The sequence below is a fragment of the Callorhinus ursinus genome, unplaced genomic scaffold, assembly GCF_003265705.2.
Source record: "Callorhinus ursinus isolate GAN/ISIS: 27379988/994484 unplaced genomic scaffold, GSC_fseal_2.0 scaffold459, whole genome shotgun sequence".
NCBI classification, from domain to species: domain Eukaryota; kingdom Metazoa; phylum Chordata; class Mammalia; order Carnivora; family Otariidae; genus Callorhinus; species Callorhinus ursinus.
The window spans coordinates 1-16,252 of NW_027397514.1; the positions used below are offsets into that span (position 1 = coordinate 1).

The 16,252-nt window shown below is 52.1% G+C and overlaps 1 protein-coding gene across 1 annotated transcript; it reads left to right on the forward strand.

The window, feature by feature from the left end:
- Positions 1-4,028: 4,028 nt before the first annotated feature.
- On the forward strand, positions 4,029-15,939 carry LOC112819214 (voltage-dependent N-type calcium channel subunit alpha-1B-like; the record flags this gene model as incomplete). The annotated part of the gene is made up of 8 exons (XM_073890509.1): positions 4,029-4,137; positions 10,920-11,032; positions 12,040-12,167; positions 13,519-13,654; positions 13,824-13,940; positions 15,351-15,558; positions 15,792-15,872; positions 15,920-15,939. Coding segments are annotated over 8 exons (912 nt in total), but the record flags the coding sequence as incomplete, so codon positions are not given.
- Between the last annotated feature and the right edge of the window lie 313 nt (positions 15,940-16,252).

Here is a 16,252-nt window from a genome sequence, read left to right on the forward strand (position 1 = left end):
GAAGGAAACTGCCCCATTGGGAACCTGCCGCAAATGTTTCCCAGTAGAACGCTGCGTGTGCATCCCAGCGAAATGCCACTTTCAACGGCCCCCTGCCTGCAAACCCTGACCTGAGTCTCAACCTCACCTTCTCCCCAACTCAGATCCCCTGCCCCCCAGAGCTTGCCCCAGCATGGGCAGATAAGCACTGAAACGACCCTAGGCCATAAGCCTATCCTTAGGTTAGCATTTGAGCTTCTTTCCCAAGAAGCCTGGCTTCAAAGCCCCAGGGATGGCAATACATAAGCAAAATCAGAGGACTCAGCTTGCCAAAAAGAATTCAAAAACACGATTTGGAACTCCGGAGAGCATTCAGAACTCAAGAACTCTGAACGACCATCCCAGGCAACCCACAAATTTGGCGCCCTCTGGCGGCCAACCTGAGCCTGACATTCAACCTGACCCACAGCCTCAACTCAGACCGAGGGAAGCGCCTCTCATGCCCCTAAGCCTAAAGACTAACCTTAGGTTGGCTTCTGAGCGCTCTGTCCCCAGAGCCTGGCTCCAAAGTCCCAGGGATCTGGGACACCTAACCAGTCCCAGAGGACTCAGCCTGCCACTAAAAAGGAAACCGTGACATTGGGAACTCCGGTAAGCATTCCGAGTAGGAGAACTGTGCACATCCATCCCAACGAACCCCAAGTAAAATATGCCCCGGCTGCAATTCCTGAGCCTGACATTCCGCTCTGACCCATGGCTTCAACTCTGACCCCAGGAGTCTCATCACAGCGCCGGCACATCAGCCTTCTCATGCCCCTAAGCCCTGAGCCTAACCCTAGGTTGGCTTCTGAGTGCTCTGTCCCTAGAGCCAGGCTCCAAAGCCCCAGGGCTTTGGGACACCTGATCAGGACCAGAAGATTCTGCCTGCCACTAAAAAGGAAAATCTGCCATTGGGAACTCCGTTAAGTATTCGGAGCAGGAGAATTGTGCTGGTCCATCCCAACGAACCCCAAGTTCAATGTGCCCAGTCCGCAATCCTTGAGCCTGACGCTCCCCCAACCCATGGCCTCAACTCACACCTCGGGAAGCTCATCACAGCGGTGGCATACCAGGCGTGTCTTGGCCCTAAGCCCAAAGACAAACCCTAGGTTGGCTCCTGAGTGGTCTGTCCACAGAGCCTGGCTCCAAAACCCAAGGATTCGGGAGGCCTGAGCAGTATCAAGGGACTCAGGCTGCCACCCAGAAGGAAACCCCGCCACTGGGACTCTGGAAAGCATTCAGAGCAGAACTCTGAACGCCCGTCCCAGCAAAACTATACTTTCTGCGCCCCCTCGCGGCAAACCCTGAGCCTGACACTCAACCTGACCCCACCCTCAAGACATACAGCCCATCCCAAGATCGCCACAGTTCCCGCAGCCCAGGAGTGCCGTGCACCTGGGCCGTAACCCTAACCCTCACTTGGCTTTGGGGAGCTCTCTCCCTAGGTCCCTGGCTCCAGGCCCCAGGGATTTGGGCCACCTGAGCAATACCAGAGGACTCAGCCTGACACCACAAAGCAAAATGCGCCATTTGGCAATCCCGAAAGCACTGGGAGGAGAACCCTGCATGCCGTGACCCTGGGCCCTAACTCGAGGCCTAGATTGGCTCCTGAGTGCTTGGTTCCTGGAGGTCTCGCCTCAGAGCCCCAAAGGAAAGGGACACCTGAGCAATACCAGAGGACTGAGCTTGGCACCCAGTGAGAAACCCCACCGTTTGGAACTCGGGAAAGGATTCACAGCAGGAGAACGCTGCATTCCCATCCCAGGCCACCCACCCTTTCAGTGGTCCCGCGGCCGAAAAGAAGAGCAAGACACTCACGCGGACCCACGCCTTCAACCCTCACCCCCGGGAACCTCGACGCAGTGCTGGGAGGTCAGGGCTCCCTTGTCCCTATGTGCTAACCCGCACACTCGGTTGGCTTGTGAGGGGTCAGTTCCCTGAGCCTGGCTCCAAAGCCCCACAGATTCGGGATACTCGAGCAATATCGAGTGACTCAGGCTGCCACCGAGAAGGAAAATGCGCCATTTGGTACTTGGGAAAGCATTTAGAGCAGGAGAACTCTGAATCCCCATCCCAAGGAATTCACAAATTTTGCGCCCTCTAGCGGCAATCCCTGAGCCTCACACTCAACCTGACCCACGCCCTCAAGAGAAACTCCCAGGGAAGCAAGGCCATAGTGCTGGCACGTTGGCCCTGCCGTGCCCCGGGCCCTCACACTATCCCTCTCTGTCTTCTGTGGGCTCTGGCCCCAGAGCCCTGGCTCTAAAGCCACAGGGATTGGGGACTCCTGAGCAATACCAGAGGTTTCAGCCTGTCTCTCAGTAGGAAACCACACCATTGGGAAATCGGGGCAAAGATTTCCGAGTAGAACTCTGCATGCACATCCCAGCAAATTGACACTTTCAATGGCCCCCTGCCCACAAACACTGAGACTGACATTCACCCTGACCCACGCCCCCCACTCAGATCTCCCACCCCCCAAAGCTTGCCCCAATGTGGCCAAATCAGTGCTCCAATGACCCTAGGCCCTTGGTTTATCCCTAGGTTGGCTTCTAAGTTTCTGGATCCAGAAGCCTGGCTCCAAAGCCCCAGAGATGACGATAAATGAACAGCACCAGAGGACTCAGCTTGCCAAAAACATTTCAAGCACACTACTTGCATCTCCGGTGGGGTTTCACAACAGGACAACTCTGAATTCCCATCCCATCCATCGCATAAATTTGGCGCCCTCTTGCGGCCGACCCGGGGTTTGACACAACCTGACCCAAGCCCTCAAGACAAACCCCCCAGAGCAGGTTCCAGTGCTTACACATCAGCTCTGCCATGACCCTAGGCCCGAATCGTCACCCTAGAGGCCTCTGAGGGTCTGTCCCAGGGATTCTCTCCAAAGCCCTAGGGATTTGGGATGCCTGACCATTACCAGAGGCTTGGCAGTGGACAGGCACAACCCGGGGAGGGGCCTTTTGCCCCCTTCTCTAGATCTGTCTTATGGTAGACGACAAGAGACCGGTGAGAGAAGACAGGTGGGTCACGGTGCCCCTAGGACTCTACCTGGTCAGCTAGGTGACCTACCAGGCTGATACCGTGCCAGACACACCAAGGGTAATTTTCTTCCTGGACATCACCTTCGTTCTCATAGCCTCAGGCTCTGGGCAGCTGCTGGCTATACCCAGAAGTCTGTGGTACAGACACACATATGTCTCCCGCTGTCCTGTCCTTGAAAAATGAGAAGAGGAAAGGGGCTGTTCACCTGATGGGGAAACAGGGAGCAAAGCAGCAGGGCACTGCCCCCAGTCTGGTCCGAAGTACTTTTACTCCTGTGCAATGGCCCTGAGCCTCTCCCTACCAGCCTCCACGCTGGCCCTGTGCAGTACCATCTCTTCTGTGTCCTTCTGACTGGAAGGTGCTGGCTGCCTCTTCCAGGCCCCCTGGCTGGGTGGAGAGAGGCAGAAGCCTTCCTGGGGTGAAGGGATGCATCACTGGGAGTGGGAGCTCAGAGCTGTGCTCTTGGCTAACCCACCCCTTGTCCAGTGCTCCAGGCTGCCAGTGGAGGAGATGACGTTGGGCAGAGCTGTAAGGACAGGGGTCTTCCCTCCTGTCTGTGGGCCATCCCAGGGTGCCTCAGCCTCTGTTCTGCAGCCCAGATCCCTCCCTCTTCAGCCCAGGCCCCACGCCCCTTATTCCAGCCTTGGGCAGGGGTCCTTCTGGCTAACCATGTGCCTGTTCTTTCAGAGGGATCCAGGCTTCTGGCTTGTTGCTATGCAACAGTCTTTACCTGGACTTCTAATTTTCCGCAGCTAGGAGAAGGAGGGACTGTTCCAATGGGGGGTGGTGGTCCAAGGTTGAGTGTGAATGCTGGCAAGACTCCCAGCCACCCAACTTTGCCTGGGCGCCTGCAGAAGCCACCACCAGGAGGCGAAGCCCAGCCTCTAGGGGTCTCCAGCACCTTGTAGTCCTGTGGTGGAGGGACCCTGGTAGGCCTGGCCCTGATCTGCTCCCCTTGTCTCTAGCCCCTGGTTCACATGAACATGCCCATCTCCAATGAGGACATGACCGTCCACCTCACGTCCACGCTGATGGCCCTCATTCGGACTGCACTGGAGATCGAGCTGGCTCCAGGTGAGCAAGGCAGCATCTGGGGAGGGCACCAAGCCAGGACCGGACGGTCTCACTCCAGAGCCACCCCGAGGTGGGTGTGCAGGGAAGAGGGGTGAGGAGGCTTGTCTGGAGGCGACCAAGGATAGCTGCTTATGGTGCCTCTGTTGGGCACTGAGCTTATCCCCTGATAACCACCCTGCCTTTGAGCCTTGTAATGATCCCATTTTCTTGTGCGGGAGCTGAGGTGCAGGTTAAATGACCTGTCCAGGTTATCCAGAGCATGTGATGACAGAACATAGGTAGCACCCTTCCAGGGTGCAGCGTCTGTGTGCCTTCTGTCCATTCCCCGTAGTGACCCCGGGACCAGTCAGGTCCTCTCCTGAGCTAACTGATAGGACTGCATAGCCTGTGCCAAATCAGGGAGAGAATAAACCTCCAGTGTATCCTTTCCACCTTCACCCTCCTGTGAAAATTAGAAAAATTAGAGCCACCAGAGGGGATCTGCACTGTCTCTGCCCCCACACCACCCTCCTGGGTGCACTCGAGCCCTTGAGCTCAGCCATTTCGTTTGTAGCGGATGAGTCAAGGCCAGTCCCGTACGCTGCCCCCCTTGCACTCTAGGTTCCGTTCTCATCATCTACCCAAAGATATCATGCTAGAAATTCTCACCCTGCTTCTTGCCCTGTCAGTTTTTCCTCCCTATTGGATCCTTTGTATCAACATATAAAGAAGGTATGATCTCTCCCATCTTTAAAAGGTTTTCTTCTCCCTCCATTGGCTTCCCTATGTTTATTCTTCCCCTCCTCGCGACCAACTCCTCGAGAGACTGGTCTGTATTGTCTGTCTGGTCTCTCTTGTTCGGTCTGCAGGTTGGTTTCCACTGCAATGTTGCTGGAGCCGCTCTTGCTGAGCTGTTCAGCGACCTCCGTGTGCTCGGTCCTCATTTTACTTAATCCACAGCTCAGCCTTTCCTCCGTGGTGGTGTCCGCCCACGGCTCAGCCCTTCCTCCGTGGTCGCGTCCACCCACAGCTCAGCCCTTCCTCCGTGGCCGTGTCTGCCCGCAGCTAAGCCCTTCCTCCGTGGTCGCGTCCGCCCGCGGCTCAGCCCTTCCTCCTTGGTCGCGTCCGCCCGCGGCTCAGCCCTTCCTCCGTGGTCGCGTCTGCCCACGGCTCAGCCCTTCCTCCGTGGTCGTGGCCACCCACAGCTCAGACTTTCCTCCGTGGTCGTGTCCGCCCGCAGCTCAACCCTTCCTCCGTGGTCGTGCCCGCCCACAGCTCAGCCCTTCCTCCGTGGTCGTGTCCTTCTTTTTGAATCCCTTTGATGTTTCCTGTTTTGTTTTCTCATGTCTCCCACCCTCTGAATGTCACTGTGCCCCTCAGACTGTTCCCTTTGCCACGTTTGTCATTCCACCTATTTTCATGGCTCTAAATACTGGGAATTCCAACTTTGTGTTTTAGTGCAGGCCTCCTCCTGAACTCCAGACCTGCATTCTGCATTCTCATGTGAATTTTTACTGTCTCCACTTGGAGGCCCAGGAAGCATTCCGAAGTTCACTTGCCCAAACTTGATCGCCACGTGTTCCCCATGATCTTTCCCGTCTCCATCAGTGGAAACTCTGTTCCTCCATTTAGTCACTCAAAACAAAACTTCTGGAGTCATTCTTACCTCTTCTTTCTTTCTTTCTTTCTTTCTTTCTTTCTTTCTTTCTTTCTTTCTGTCTGTCTGTCTTTCTTTCTTTCTTTCTTTTTAAATCCTTTTCCAAGTTTTGATCCATATATGATCTCTTGTCATATCTCTTGACTCCACCTTCATAACTTACCAGAATATGATCACTTCTTTGTCCTCTCCCACTGCTAGCTCCTGGTCCAAGCCCCTCTCTCTTTGGTCTTGACGCAATTCTTAGAGTAGCTTCCGACTGGTCTGCCTCTGTTCTTCTCTGCCTGCAACAGAACAGCTAGAATGATCATGTTAAAAACAAAACCAATAAAATTAATAAACCTCTGGCTAGACCAATCAAGAAAAAAAGAGATAGAAATAACCAGTATAAGGAATGAAAGAGGGAACACCACTATAGGTCCTGCTGCCATTAAATGGATAATAAGGAAATTTTATGAACAACTTTCTGTCAATAATGTCAACAACTTAAATGAAATGGAAAAATTCCTTGACACCAACTATCAAGCTCATTCAAGAATGGATAACCTGACTGGGTTAAAAAAAGGAAGAGAGAATCTGAGTAGCACTATAGTTATTAAAGAAATTAAATTATAGTTAAAAGCTTTCCAACAAAGAAAATCCCTGGCCCAGTTAGCTCCATCGGATAGGTTCACCAAACATTTAAGGGGGAGATAATACCAGCTCTATATAAACTCTTCCAGAAAATAGAGAAAAAGTGGACAATTCTCAACTTACCATAGTGTGCTGACATTGCGCCGACACCAAGATGAGACAAAGACGTTATAGGAAAAAAAAGTGACAGATCAGTATCCCTCATGACCGTAGACACAAAAATATTTCACCCAGTTTTCTCAGACTGAGTCTGATTGTATATATATCTGTTTGCTTGATGACAAAAGTAGGGTTTTTCCCAGGAATGCAAGTTGAGTTCAAGTATAAAAAATCAATCAATATAATTTAATATATCAAAGAAGTAGAACTATATGATCATCTCAATAGATGCAGAAAAAGCATTTCACAAGAATTCAGTATCTATTCATGGTTTTAAAAATTCTGCATAGAGTAGAAACTGAAGGAAGCCCCCTCCATCGGATCAAGGATATCTATGAAAAACCTACAGCGAATGACACACTTAACAAAGAAAGACTAACCCCTTTTCCCCTAAGATCAAAGCAAAGGAAGGATGTCTGCTGTCACCATTCTTATTCAACATACTTTAGGTCCTAGCCATTGTAATGAGTTAGGAAAAAGAAATAGGAGGCATACCAATTGGAAAGGAAGAAATAAAACTGCCTGTATTCATAATTGACATGATTATCTATGGAGAAAATCTGAAAAACTCTAAGAAAAAGTGAATAAAATGGAGGCATTACGGGCCAAGCAATTTCAAGGATGCCTGGGAGCCACCAACATCTAGAAACGGGCAAGGAAGAATTCTTCACTAGAACATTTGGAGGAAGCACGGTCATGCTGACACCTTGATTTTGAGCTTCTGGCCTCGAGAACTGAGATAATAAATTTCTGTTGTTTTAAGCCAGTAAAAAAAAGTAACTAAAACCATCCACAAGTATAGAGCAAGGTCAGAGGATACAAGGTCAGTGTGCAAGAAGCAAATGTATTTCTATATATTAGCAATTAACAATTGAAATGGGAAAAAGTTCCATTAAAATCACACCAAAAACATGAAGTACTTCTTTCTTGATGGATAACTCTAAAAGTATATATGTGAGATCTGTATGTTGCAAATTTCAAAACATTGAAAGAAGCAAAGAAGATCTAAAAATTAAGCACTGCATCATCTTCATGCATTGGAAGATTCCATATTGTCATGATGTCAGTTCTTCCCACATTCATCAATAGAATAAATGTCCACCCAATCAAAATCCCAACATGTTTTTAGGTAGAAATTTAGAAATTAATTCTAAAATGTATCTAGAAAAGCAAAAGAACTTGAATAACAAACAATTTTGAAAAGAGAACAAAGAAAACTTACTCTATCTGAATCAAAGACTTTCTATAAAGCATGTCAATTGAGGCGTATCGTGTTGGTGACAGGACAGAGACATGGGTCAGTGGAACACAATAGAGACTCGTACTTACATTGCCAATGGATTTTTGATGAAGTTGTAAAGGCAATTAATGAAGAAAAGATAATTTTTTCAACAAATGGTACTTGAAAAATTTAGACAACTATCCAAAAAAGGGAAAAATCTTGACATCTAGTGTCTTAGTCTGCTTCGGCTGCCAATAACAAAGAACCATAACTGAGTGGCTTAAACACAGAAATTTATTTCTCACAGTCTGGAGGCTGAAAGTCCAAATCAAGGTGCCAGGAATGTAAATTTCATTCCTGGGCCTGTTCTCCTGGTTTGTAGTGTGGTCACCTTCTCACTGTGTGCTCACATGGTCTTTCCCTGAGTGCATACAAAGAGTGAACGAATTTTCTGGTGTCTCTTCTCATAAGGACACTAACTCTCTGGGTCAAGGTCCCACCCTTCTGAACTCATTTCACCTAATTGCCTCCATCTCGGCCTTATACAGTCACAATGAGGGTTCCGGCTTCAACATGTGAACGGGGGCAGCACACAATTCAGTCCATAGCACATTCATTTTACCTCCTACAAAAATTAACTTGAAATTGATCATAGACATAAATGTAAAATGTAAAATTATAAAACTTCTAGAAGGAAACACAGGAGAGAGTTTTTGGCAATTTTGAGTTTGGCAAAGATTTTTGAAGACACCAATAGCATGAGCCATAAAAGAAAAATTGAAAAATTGAACTTTATCAACATTAAAAACTTTTGCTCTTCAAAAAGACATTTAAGAAAATGAAAAGACAAAGCTAAGGCATTGGTGAAGATATTTTTGAACCATGTATCTGATAGAGGATGAGTTTACAGAATAGATAAAGGTCTGTCACAACTCTGTAAGAGGAAAATAAACAAACTAATAAAAATGGGCAAAGGATTCGAATAGACATGTCACAAATATATACATATATTGTAGGCAAATGAACACCTATAAAGATGCTCAATATCATTAATCATTAGAGGAATCCAAAATGAAGTCTACGGCCATACCACCCCGAATGCACCAGATCTCATCTGATCTCGGAAGCTAAGCAGGTTCGGGCCTGGTTAGTACTTGTATTGGAGAAATCCAAAATGAAGCCATAGTAAGATAACACTACAGGGTTATTAATACGACTAAAATACTTTTCTAAATGACAATATTAAGTCCTGGTGAGAATGCATAATATGGAATTCTTGTGATCCTAGTTTGGCAGTTCCTTACCGTACGGCCCAGCCAGCCCACTCCTAAGTGGGAAGAAAAGAAAACATACATCTGCACAAAAACATATATGCAAATGTTCACAGCTTTATTTCATAATCTCCTCAAAATGTAAGCAACTCAAATGTTCACAACTGGTGAATGGATAAACAAATTGTGGTCTATCCATACCATAAGGTAGTACTCCACAGTCAAAAGAAACAGGCTACTTATACACTCAACAACATGGACTGAATCTCAAAGGCACCACGCTGAGTGGAGAAGTCCTACTCAAAAGCCAATACACCCGATGACGTTGTTTGTGTGGCATTCTGGAGAAGGCAAAACAGACCGAGACAGAAAACACACTAGGGATGGGACGGGTGAGAGGAGGCCAAGGGGTCAGCTACAAAGGGAGCACAGAGGGACTTTGGCAATGGGGCCATATACCATGACTCGATTGTGGGGGTGGAGGTGCTTTATGGATTTACCAAAGTTCATAGAATGGGATAACTGAAAAGGGTGGATTTCATTGTATGTACATTATACCATAGTAAACCTGATGCCAAAAAAAGATCAATCAGAGTATTTTATCCCTCTGCTGCTTCCTATCTCAACATCTGCTCCCTGCAACCCCTCACCCCCACGCCCTGCTCAGTGAGCCTTGCCTTCCTGGCTGGTTGTGTGACACACCAAGGCCTTTGCACCCCCTGGTCCTTTTCTGCCTTCGGGGTCTTATACACAAACCACCTTCTCATGAGACCTTTCCTGACTACCCTGTCCAAAATTTCAGCCCTCCTAATATTTCTCATCCCTCCCTACTTAAGCTTTTATTGCACCCAACACACTATGTTTTGAACTTACTGCCATTTTATTGTTGAGTCAAGCCACATGGTGCCACAAAGGCGGCTCCTTTGCTTTTGTTCCATCACCTAGAATAGTCCCTGGCATGGGAGGGTTCTCATTTGATAGTTTTGAATGGCTGGATGAACAGCTGGACTGCCACCATATCCCTTCTCCACTCCCAGGGCCCACGCACACAGGCCTCTTCTCTGCACGTGCCCATCAGGGACGCTCTGACAGCCGCCATGGCCGTGCTTCTCCCCGCTCTGCCCTTTCTCCTGGCAATGTCCTTGCCCCATTTACCCTCCCACCACACCTCTCCCTGCTGGCTCCCCCAGGGGACCCGTGAGACAGCTCCTAACATCTCTCTTCCCCTCCACACCCTTGTCCTGCCCCAGCCAGCACCAAGCAGCATAACTGGGATGCAGAGTTGAGGAAGGAGATTCCCTCTGTGTGGACCAATCTGCCCCAGAAGACCCTGGATTTACAGGTGCCACCCCATAAATGTAAGTGAGGGCAAGAAATTCTCCTTGTTCACCCCCCTTTTGTGTCCCACCCAGAGGCAGAGCCAGGAGGCCTGGGCCAGGGTGACCTCGTCAATAGTCTAGACTTAGTTGCCACCTGCAGGGAGAACGGTCTAACCAGTGGTTGCATAGGGACTGTGGGAACGGATTCCCTGGGCTTTATTCTGTTGACCACAGTCACCCACGTTCCTGGTGGGGCTGTATACTTAAAAAAATCCAGAGAACACTGGGGAGACTCCTACAGTTAGAGATGAGGTGCTTAGAGATTAAACGCCCCATCCACTTCATTGGAAGGAGATGGAGGGCCCTGTGGAGAGTCAGTAGAGCTCCAGAGGACACGTGCTGAGTGTCCAAAGATGCAATTTTGGCCAAGCCCTGTGCCCTTCCCTGAGCATGTCCAGGAGTCCCTGTGGTGGACGCTGTTCCCTTGCCCCCCACCTCCTCTTCCTCCTCCACACTCCACCCTCTGTTTTCTCTCCCTCCAGCCGATGAGATGACCGAAGGAAAGGTGTATGCTGCTCTGATGATACTTGACTTCTACAAACAGAACAAGACCCCCAGAGACCAGATCCACCAGGCCACGGGAGGCCTGTCCCAGGTACCGAGTTCCAGGATTTCCAAGAAGTAAACCTCAGACTCTGGCACCCATCAGTTGTTTTGACGGCAGAGGAAACCCACATCCTTCCTGGGGATTGCACGGCGGGAAAAGGAAGAAGAGAGGTTCTTACTGTAGCCTCACTCTCTGGCCCAAAAGTCAGAAACCCCATAAAGCCTGTATGCTTTCCAATGCCTGGTCTCTTGCTGGTACTCGGGGCCCCCTGACTTGGAGATCTAGTGGTCAGAAGCAGGAGACAACGGGCTGAGGACATGTTCCCTGGAGATACCACTTTTTGAATTGGTAGAAGAAAGAAGTTTGAAGAATATTTGAGGAGGTTGTTTGGGGAGGTTCGAGGAGAACCTGATTACCGTGCACATTGGCAGGGACCGGAGAGAATCAAACTGATGGGTCCAGGGTCATGATCTCTTCCACTCATGACTCTGACTTGGCTGGTTTGGGGCCTCATCTTCCTGATGTCATCCTTCAAAGGTAACAACTTTCCCACGCAGCCAAACCATCAGTGACCATACGTAGACTGTCTAGAAAGTTGCCTTGTGTTCGGAGCTTACAGGGACATTCACCATCGCAGGATGGGAAGTATCTGATGCCCACACCACATCCCCCATTCCCCTGTCTGTTGCAGACACTCATCAGTGCCCCCCCGCTGCCCCACGAGCCCTGTAATATCCTTAGAATTCTGCTCAGTCCGGGGCTTATGCAGCCTCTACCCATCAATCTAAGTTGATGATGAGATGAAATCTTTTTACCATTTGTAATTGGATGAGGTCCCCAGATTTTGTCAGTAGGGAAACTGAAGCTCCAAGAAGTGAAATGACTTTCCTGTTGTCACTCACAGGCCAGGTTGGGAGTAAGCCCCCGCCTACCTCCTGTGTAGGGCTGGGGCAGGGCAGAAGGAGCACCAACCCATGCTGTGGGGTCAGGCCAGCTTTCTGGCACACCTGTCTCTGCCCTTAGAGCTCTTCCTCTTCCCTGCGTCCCTTCTACAGATGGGCCCTGTGTCCCTGTTCCACCCTCTGAAGGCCACGCTGGAGCAGACACAGCCGGCTGTGCTCCGAGGAGCCTGGGTTTTCCTTCGGCAGAGGAGCTCTGCGTCCCTCAGCAACGGCGGGGCCGTGTGAGTACCTGACCATGGTGCGAGGTGCACGGAGGAGGCAGGACTCCTGGTTTCTCCCCCTCCCTGGGGGCTCCCTGTAGGCTGTGCTGCAGGACATGGAGCCCTCAGGTCCCATCACCACTTTGGGAGACTGGCCTCTCTGTTCCACCCCGTGCCCACCTCCCCCCAAATGGTTCCCCACGGATGTTGCCTGAAAGCTAGTCCAGGCGGGTGCTGGAGCGGTCCATGGTGGACTCCAAACTAATTCCCGAAACGTTACACGGGTGCCTCTGATGGCACCGAGGTCAGTGGATTTAGACAGTCGGTGGTTCCCACTGTCTCCTCCCATTGTGCGTGCCCATTTCCCTTACCGGTGAGTGGCCTCTGCCTCCGCTTTCTCACTGCCTTTTGAGAAATGATTTGTTTAGACCCCATTCTGTTGACATCTTGTGTGTGTCTAGTCTTCCTAACACCTCTAAGACAATTTTCCTAAGATCTCCACTCCAGTAGTGATTTCTGAATCAACTGTAATTTGTAAACAAATTGGTAACGTCCTTGTGACCTAACCCCTAACTCTTGCCACAATAATTCTTGGTAATGAACCACCCAAAACCAAGTGTTGCAAACTAACAGTCACCTACCTGTCTTGCACCATGTGTCACTGGGGGGTGGTAGCAGGCAGTCTCCTCTCAGCCACCCCCCTCAGGGCCAACAGGGTCCCGGGTCTGCTAACACCCTATTGGCTAAAGGAAATCATTGGCTGAGCCCAAAGAGGGGGGCCTGTGCTCTGCCTCATCCAGCAAGGGCTAAGTTGTGGGGCCTGGTACCAGACTGGGCACAGCATGCAGTTTAGGGCTCCGGATTTCATCCTCATCTGTACATGTTTGGACGTTCTTTTTGAAGCCTGGTTGTGGGTCTTGGACTGTTAATCAGGTAGGTTTTCCTGAGTACTCCACTGCCCCTAACATAGTGGTCAGGGCTTGCTGTGCACCAGCGTAGACCTGATGTCCGCACTCTGCGTCATGCATGCTGTGCACATGTGGCCTCCCACTACTCCTAGGAGGCCCTGTCTAGGGCCAAGGAACCTGCCATGTGTCCCTAGATCAGGAAGCGATGGGCCCAGACCTCCCTCGGACTCATGTCCGGGTGCCCTCCCTGCCCATCTGCTCCGAGCCCTGGTAATGGGTCCACATCCCTTGCTCTGTGGCCACTTGAGAGCCTGTACTTGAAGGGCCTCATGCGTCTGGGCTGCTTCTAACCCAGAGTAGTAGGGGCCAGTATAGGTTCCTGGCAGTTTGGAGCCAGGTCCTTGGTGGGCATTCCATGGCCCACAGACCTCTCAGCCAACAGCACAATCCTCACTTCTCTACAGACAAACCCAGGAGAGTGGCATCAAGGAGTCTGTTTCCTGGGGTATTCAGAGGACCCACGAGATACCCTATGAGGCAAGGATAACCCTGGAGCGTGGCCACTCTACAGAGATCCCAGTGGTGCAGCCAGGAAAGCCGGTGAGGGCTCCCAGGCCTGGGAAGCCAGGCTGGGATTGGGGGATGAGATAAGGATTGGGGTGAGACAGGGATGGTGGGAGATGGCAGGAATGAGGCGGGGAGCCCAGGATGGGGGAGAAGGTGAGAGTGGGGTGGGGGCTGGTGTGACTGCAGGCTGCTATGTGCCCAGGCTGTGGATGTCCAGATACAGAGCATGGCCCTGAGAGGTCCTGACGGGGAGCCTCAACCCGGACTGGAGAGCCAGGGACGAGCGGCCTCCATGCCTCTCCCGGCTGCAGAGACTCAGGTGGGAGGTCTGGGAGGGTCAGGGTCATGGGAGGGTGGGGGGGAGGGGTATGAGGAGACCTGTCTTGGGGAGGGCTTGTGTCCCACGTGAAGGCTCCCTACCTGCACTGCGGCCTGGACACTGTCAGCCCTGTTGGGAGCTCCCAGGATGATGGTCTCAAGAGGTGCAACCAGAGTCCTCGGAGGCCTGCCAGGAATCCCCACCACCCACCTGTGCTCAGCCTCCTGCTGTGGCTCTGGGGCTTCCATCTCCCAGCCCAGTGTCCCTGATTCAGAGTCTCCCTCTCTTTAGGACATCCCTCTCCCACGCCAGCCTGCATTTCTCCCCCCCCCGGCCCCCCTGCCATGCACATGGTACCTCACAGCTTGGTCCTCCCTTTTCCGCATTGATGCTCTGGGGATGACCTGCCCTGTTCTTTATTTTTTTCTAAGATTTTATTTATTTTATTTGAGAGAGAGAATGAGAGAGAGCGAGCACATGAGAGGGGGGAGCGTCAGAGGGAGAAGCAGACTCCCTGCTGAGCAGGGAGCCCGATACGAGACTCGATCCTGGAACTCCAGGGTCATGACCTGAGCTGAAGGCAGTCACTTAACCGAGTGAGCCACCCAGGTGCCCGACCTGCCCTGTTCTTTCTCTGGACTCTTGAGGCGGCACCACCTCCATCCCCTGCTCCTTCAGGGATGCTTTGGGTACCGAGCAGGAAGCTCCAGGGCAAGGGGGCTGTGGGCCCATTCACAAGGTCTCAGAGAGGGGCCTGCAGACCTGAGGCTGTGTCAGGGGGCCCTGCTTTCACTTCCTGGGATGGTGAGTGGCTTTAGAGGGGCATGTCCTCCAGCCGGGGACCTTCAGTGTTTACCTGAGGCTGGCCCTGTCCCTGCCTCCTATTGTGGTTCCTGGTTCTGCACATTCCAAATGACTTCATTCTCTAAAGTTGACATTGCCTCCCATTGGTGGTGGCTCCCGCACTCTTCCCCTTCCTGAGCCTGGCCTGCTGGGCGGCCAGCTTGAGGACGCCGAGTGGAGGCTGTGGGTCAGCTCCCCTTGGAGGACCCCTTTCCGCAGGTCCCGATTTCAGCCCAGGGCAGGATCCCCATGGCCCTGGCCCAGCAGAGCCATCACACGCAGCCACCCCTCAGGGTTCTCCCAGCCAGGACCGCAGCCTCCCTCTTCCTGGCATTCTCCCTGTCCCCCAGGGACACTGAGGCCCACAGCTCTCTGGGTTCCGCTGGCAGAGACGGACAGCACCTTGTGCAGCGTGCTCTGGGAGAAAGGGTGGACCTGGGTGGGGAAGAGATTTCTGGGGAGAGGGAGGGGCCTGGTGGTTCCTGAACACCAGGCCTTCAGTGCCACCCTGGAGCCTGCCCCAGGCCCCTCTCTCAGACTGTGTGTCAACCCACATCCCACCCGCAGCCGGCCCCCAACGCCAGCCCCATGAAGCGCTCCATCTCCACACTGGCGTCCCAGCATCCCCACGTGGCTCATCTCTGCAGCGCTGCCCTGGACCATGCCCCAGCCAGCCAGGTTGTGCCCCATCACCACCACCGCTGCCATCGCTGCAGGGAGAGGAAGAAGAAGTCCTTGGAGAAGTGGCCCAGCCTGTCCGCAGACACAGATGGCAGTGCGTGCGGGGGTCACACCTGTGGCCAGGGCCTGAGGCATTCTTTTCTGTGGCTTCAACATCCAAATGGCCCTGAGTAGGGGGCTGTGAGTCCCAGGTCTGGGGACCAGGCAGGAACCTCCAAGCACCTCAGCTCTCCCCCTGGGTCCCCTGTTGGCCCTGGGGACCGGGTCTGGGCTGGGGTCTGTCTCCCCATCTGGCTCGCTGTGCTGACTTCCACTCTTCCTGGCCAGCACCCAGTAGTACTGCAGGGCCAGGCCCACCCCCAGGAGAGGGGCCCACAGGCTGCCAGAGAGAGCGCAGACAGGAGCAGGGCCGGTCTCAAGAGCGGAAGCAGCCCTCTTCCTCTTCCTCGGAGAAGCAGCGTTTCTACTCCTGTGACCGCTTTGGGGGCCAGGAGCCCTCACAGCACAAACCCTCCCTCAGCAGCCACCCCACGTCACCAACAGCTGTGCAGGAGCCAGGACCCCCAAGACCGGTAAGACAGGAACCCCTCACTGACCCTCCTTACGAGCCCCCACCCCCATGCTCCAAATCCTCCTTCATGTCCTGGTTCCCAGGCCCGAGTCTGCGCTCCCCCCTCCTTGCTCCATTCCTCCTGCACCAGCCCGATCCTCCCCTCCCAACTGCCCTGAACTGGCCTCTGGTCTCCCTTCTCCCTGAGCTGTGCCTGTCCCTTTGTTACCCACTGTTC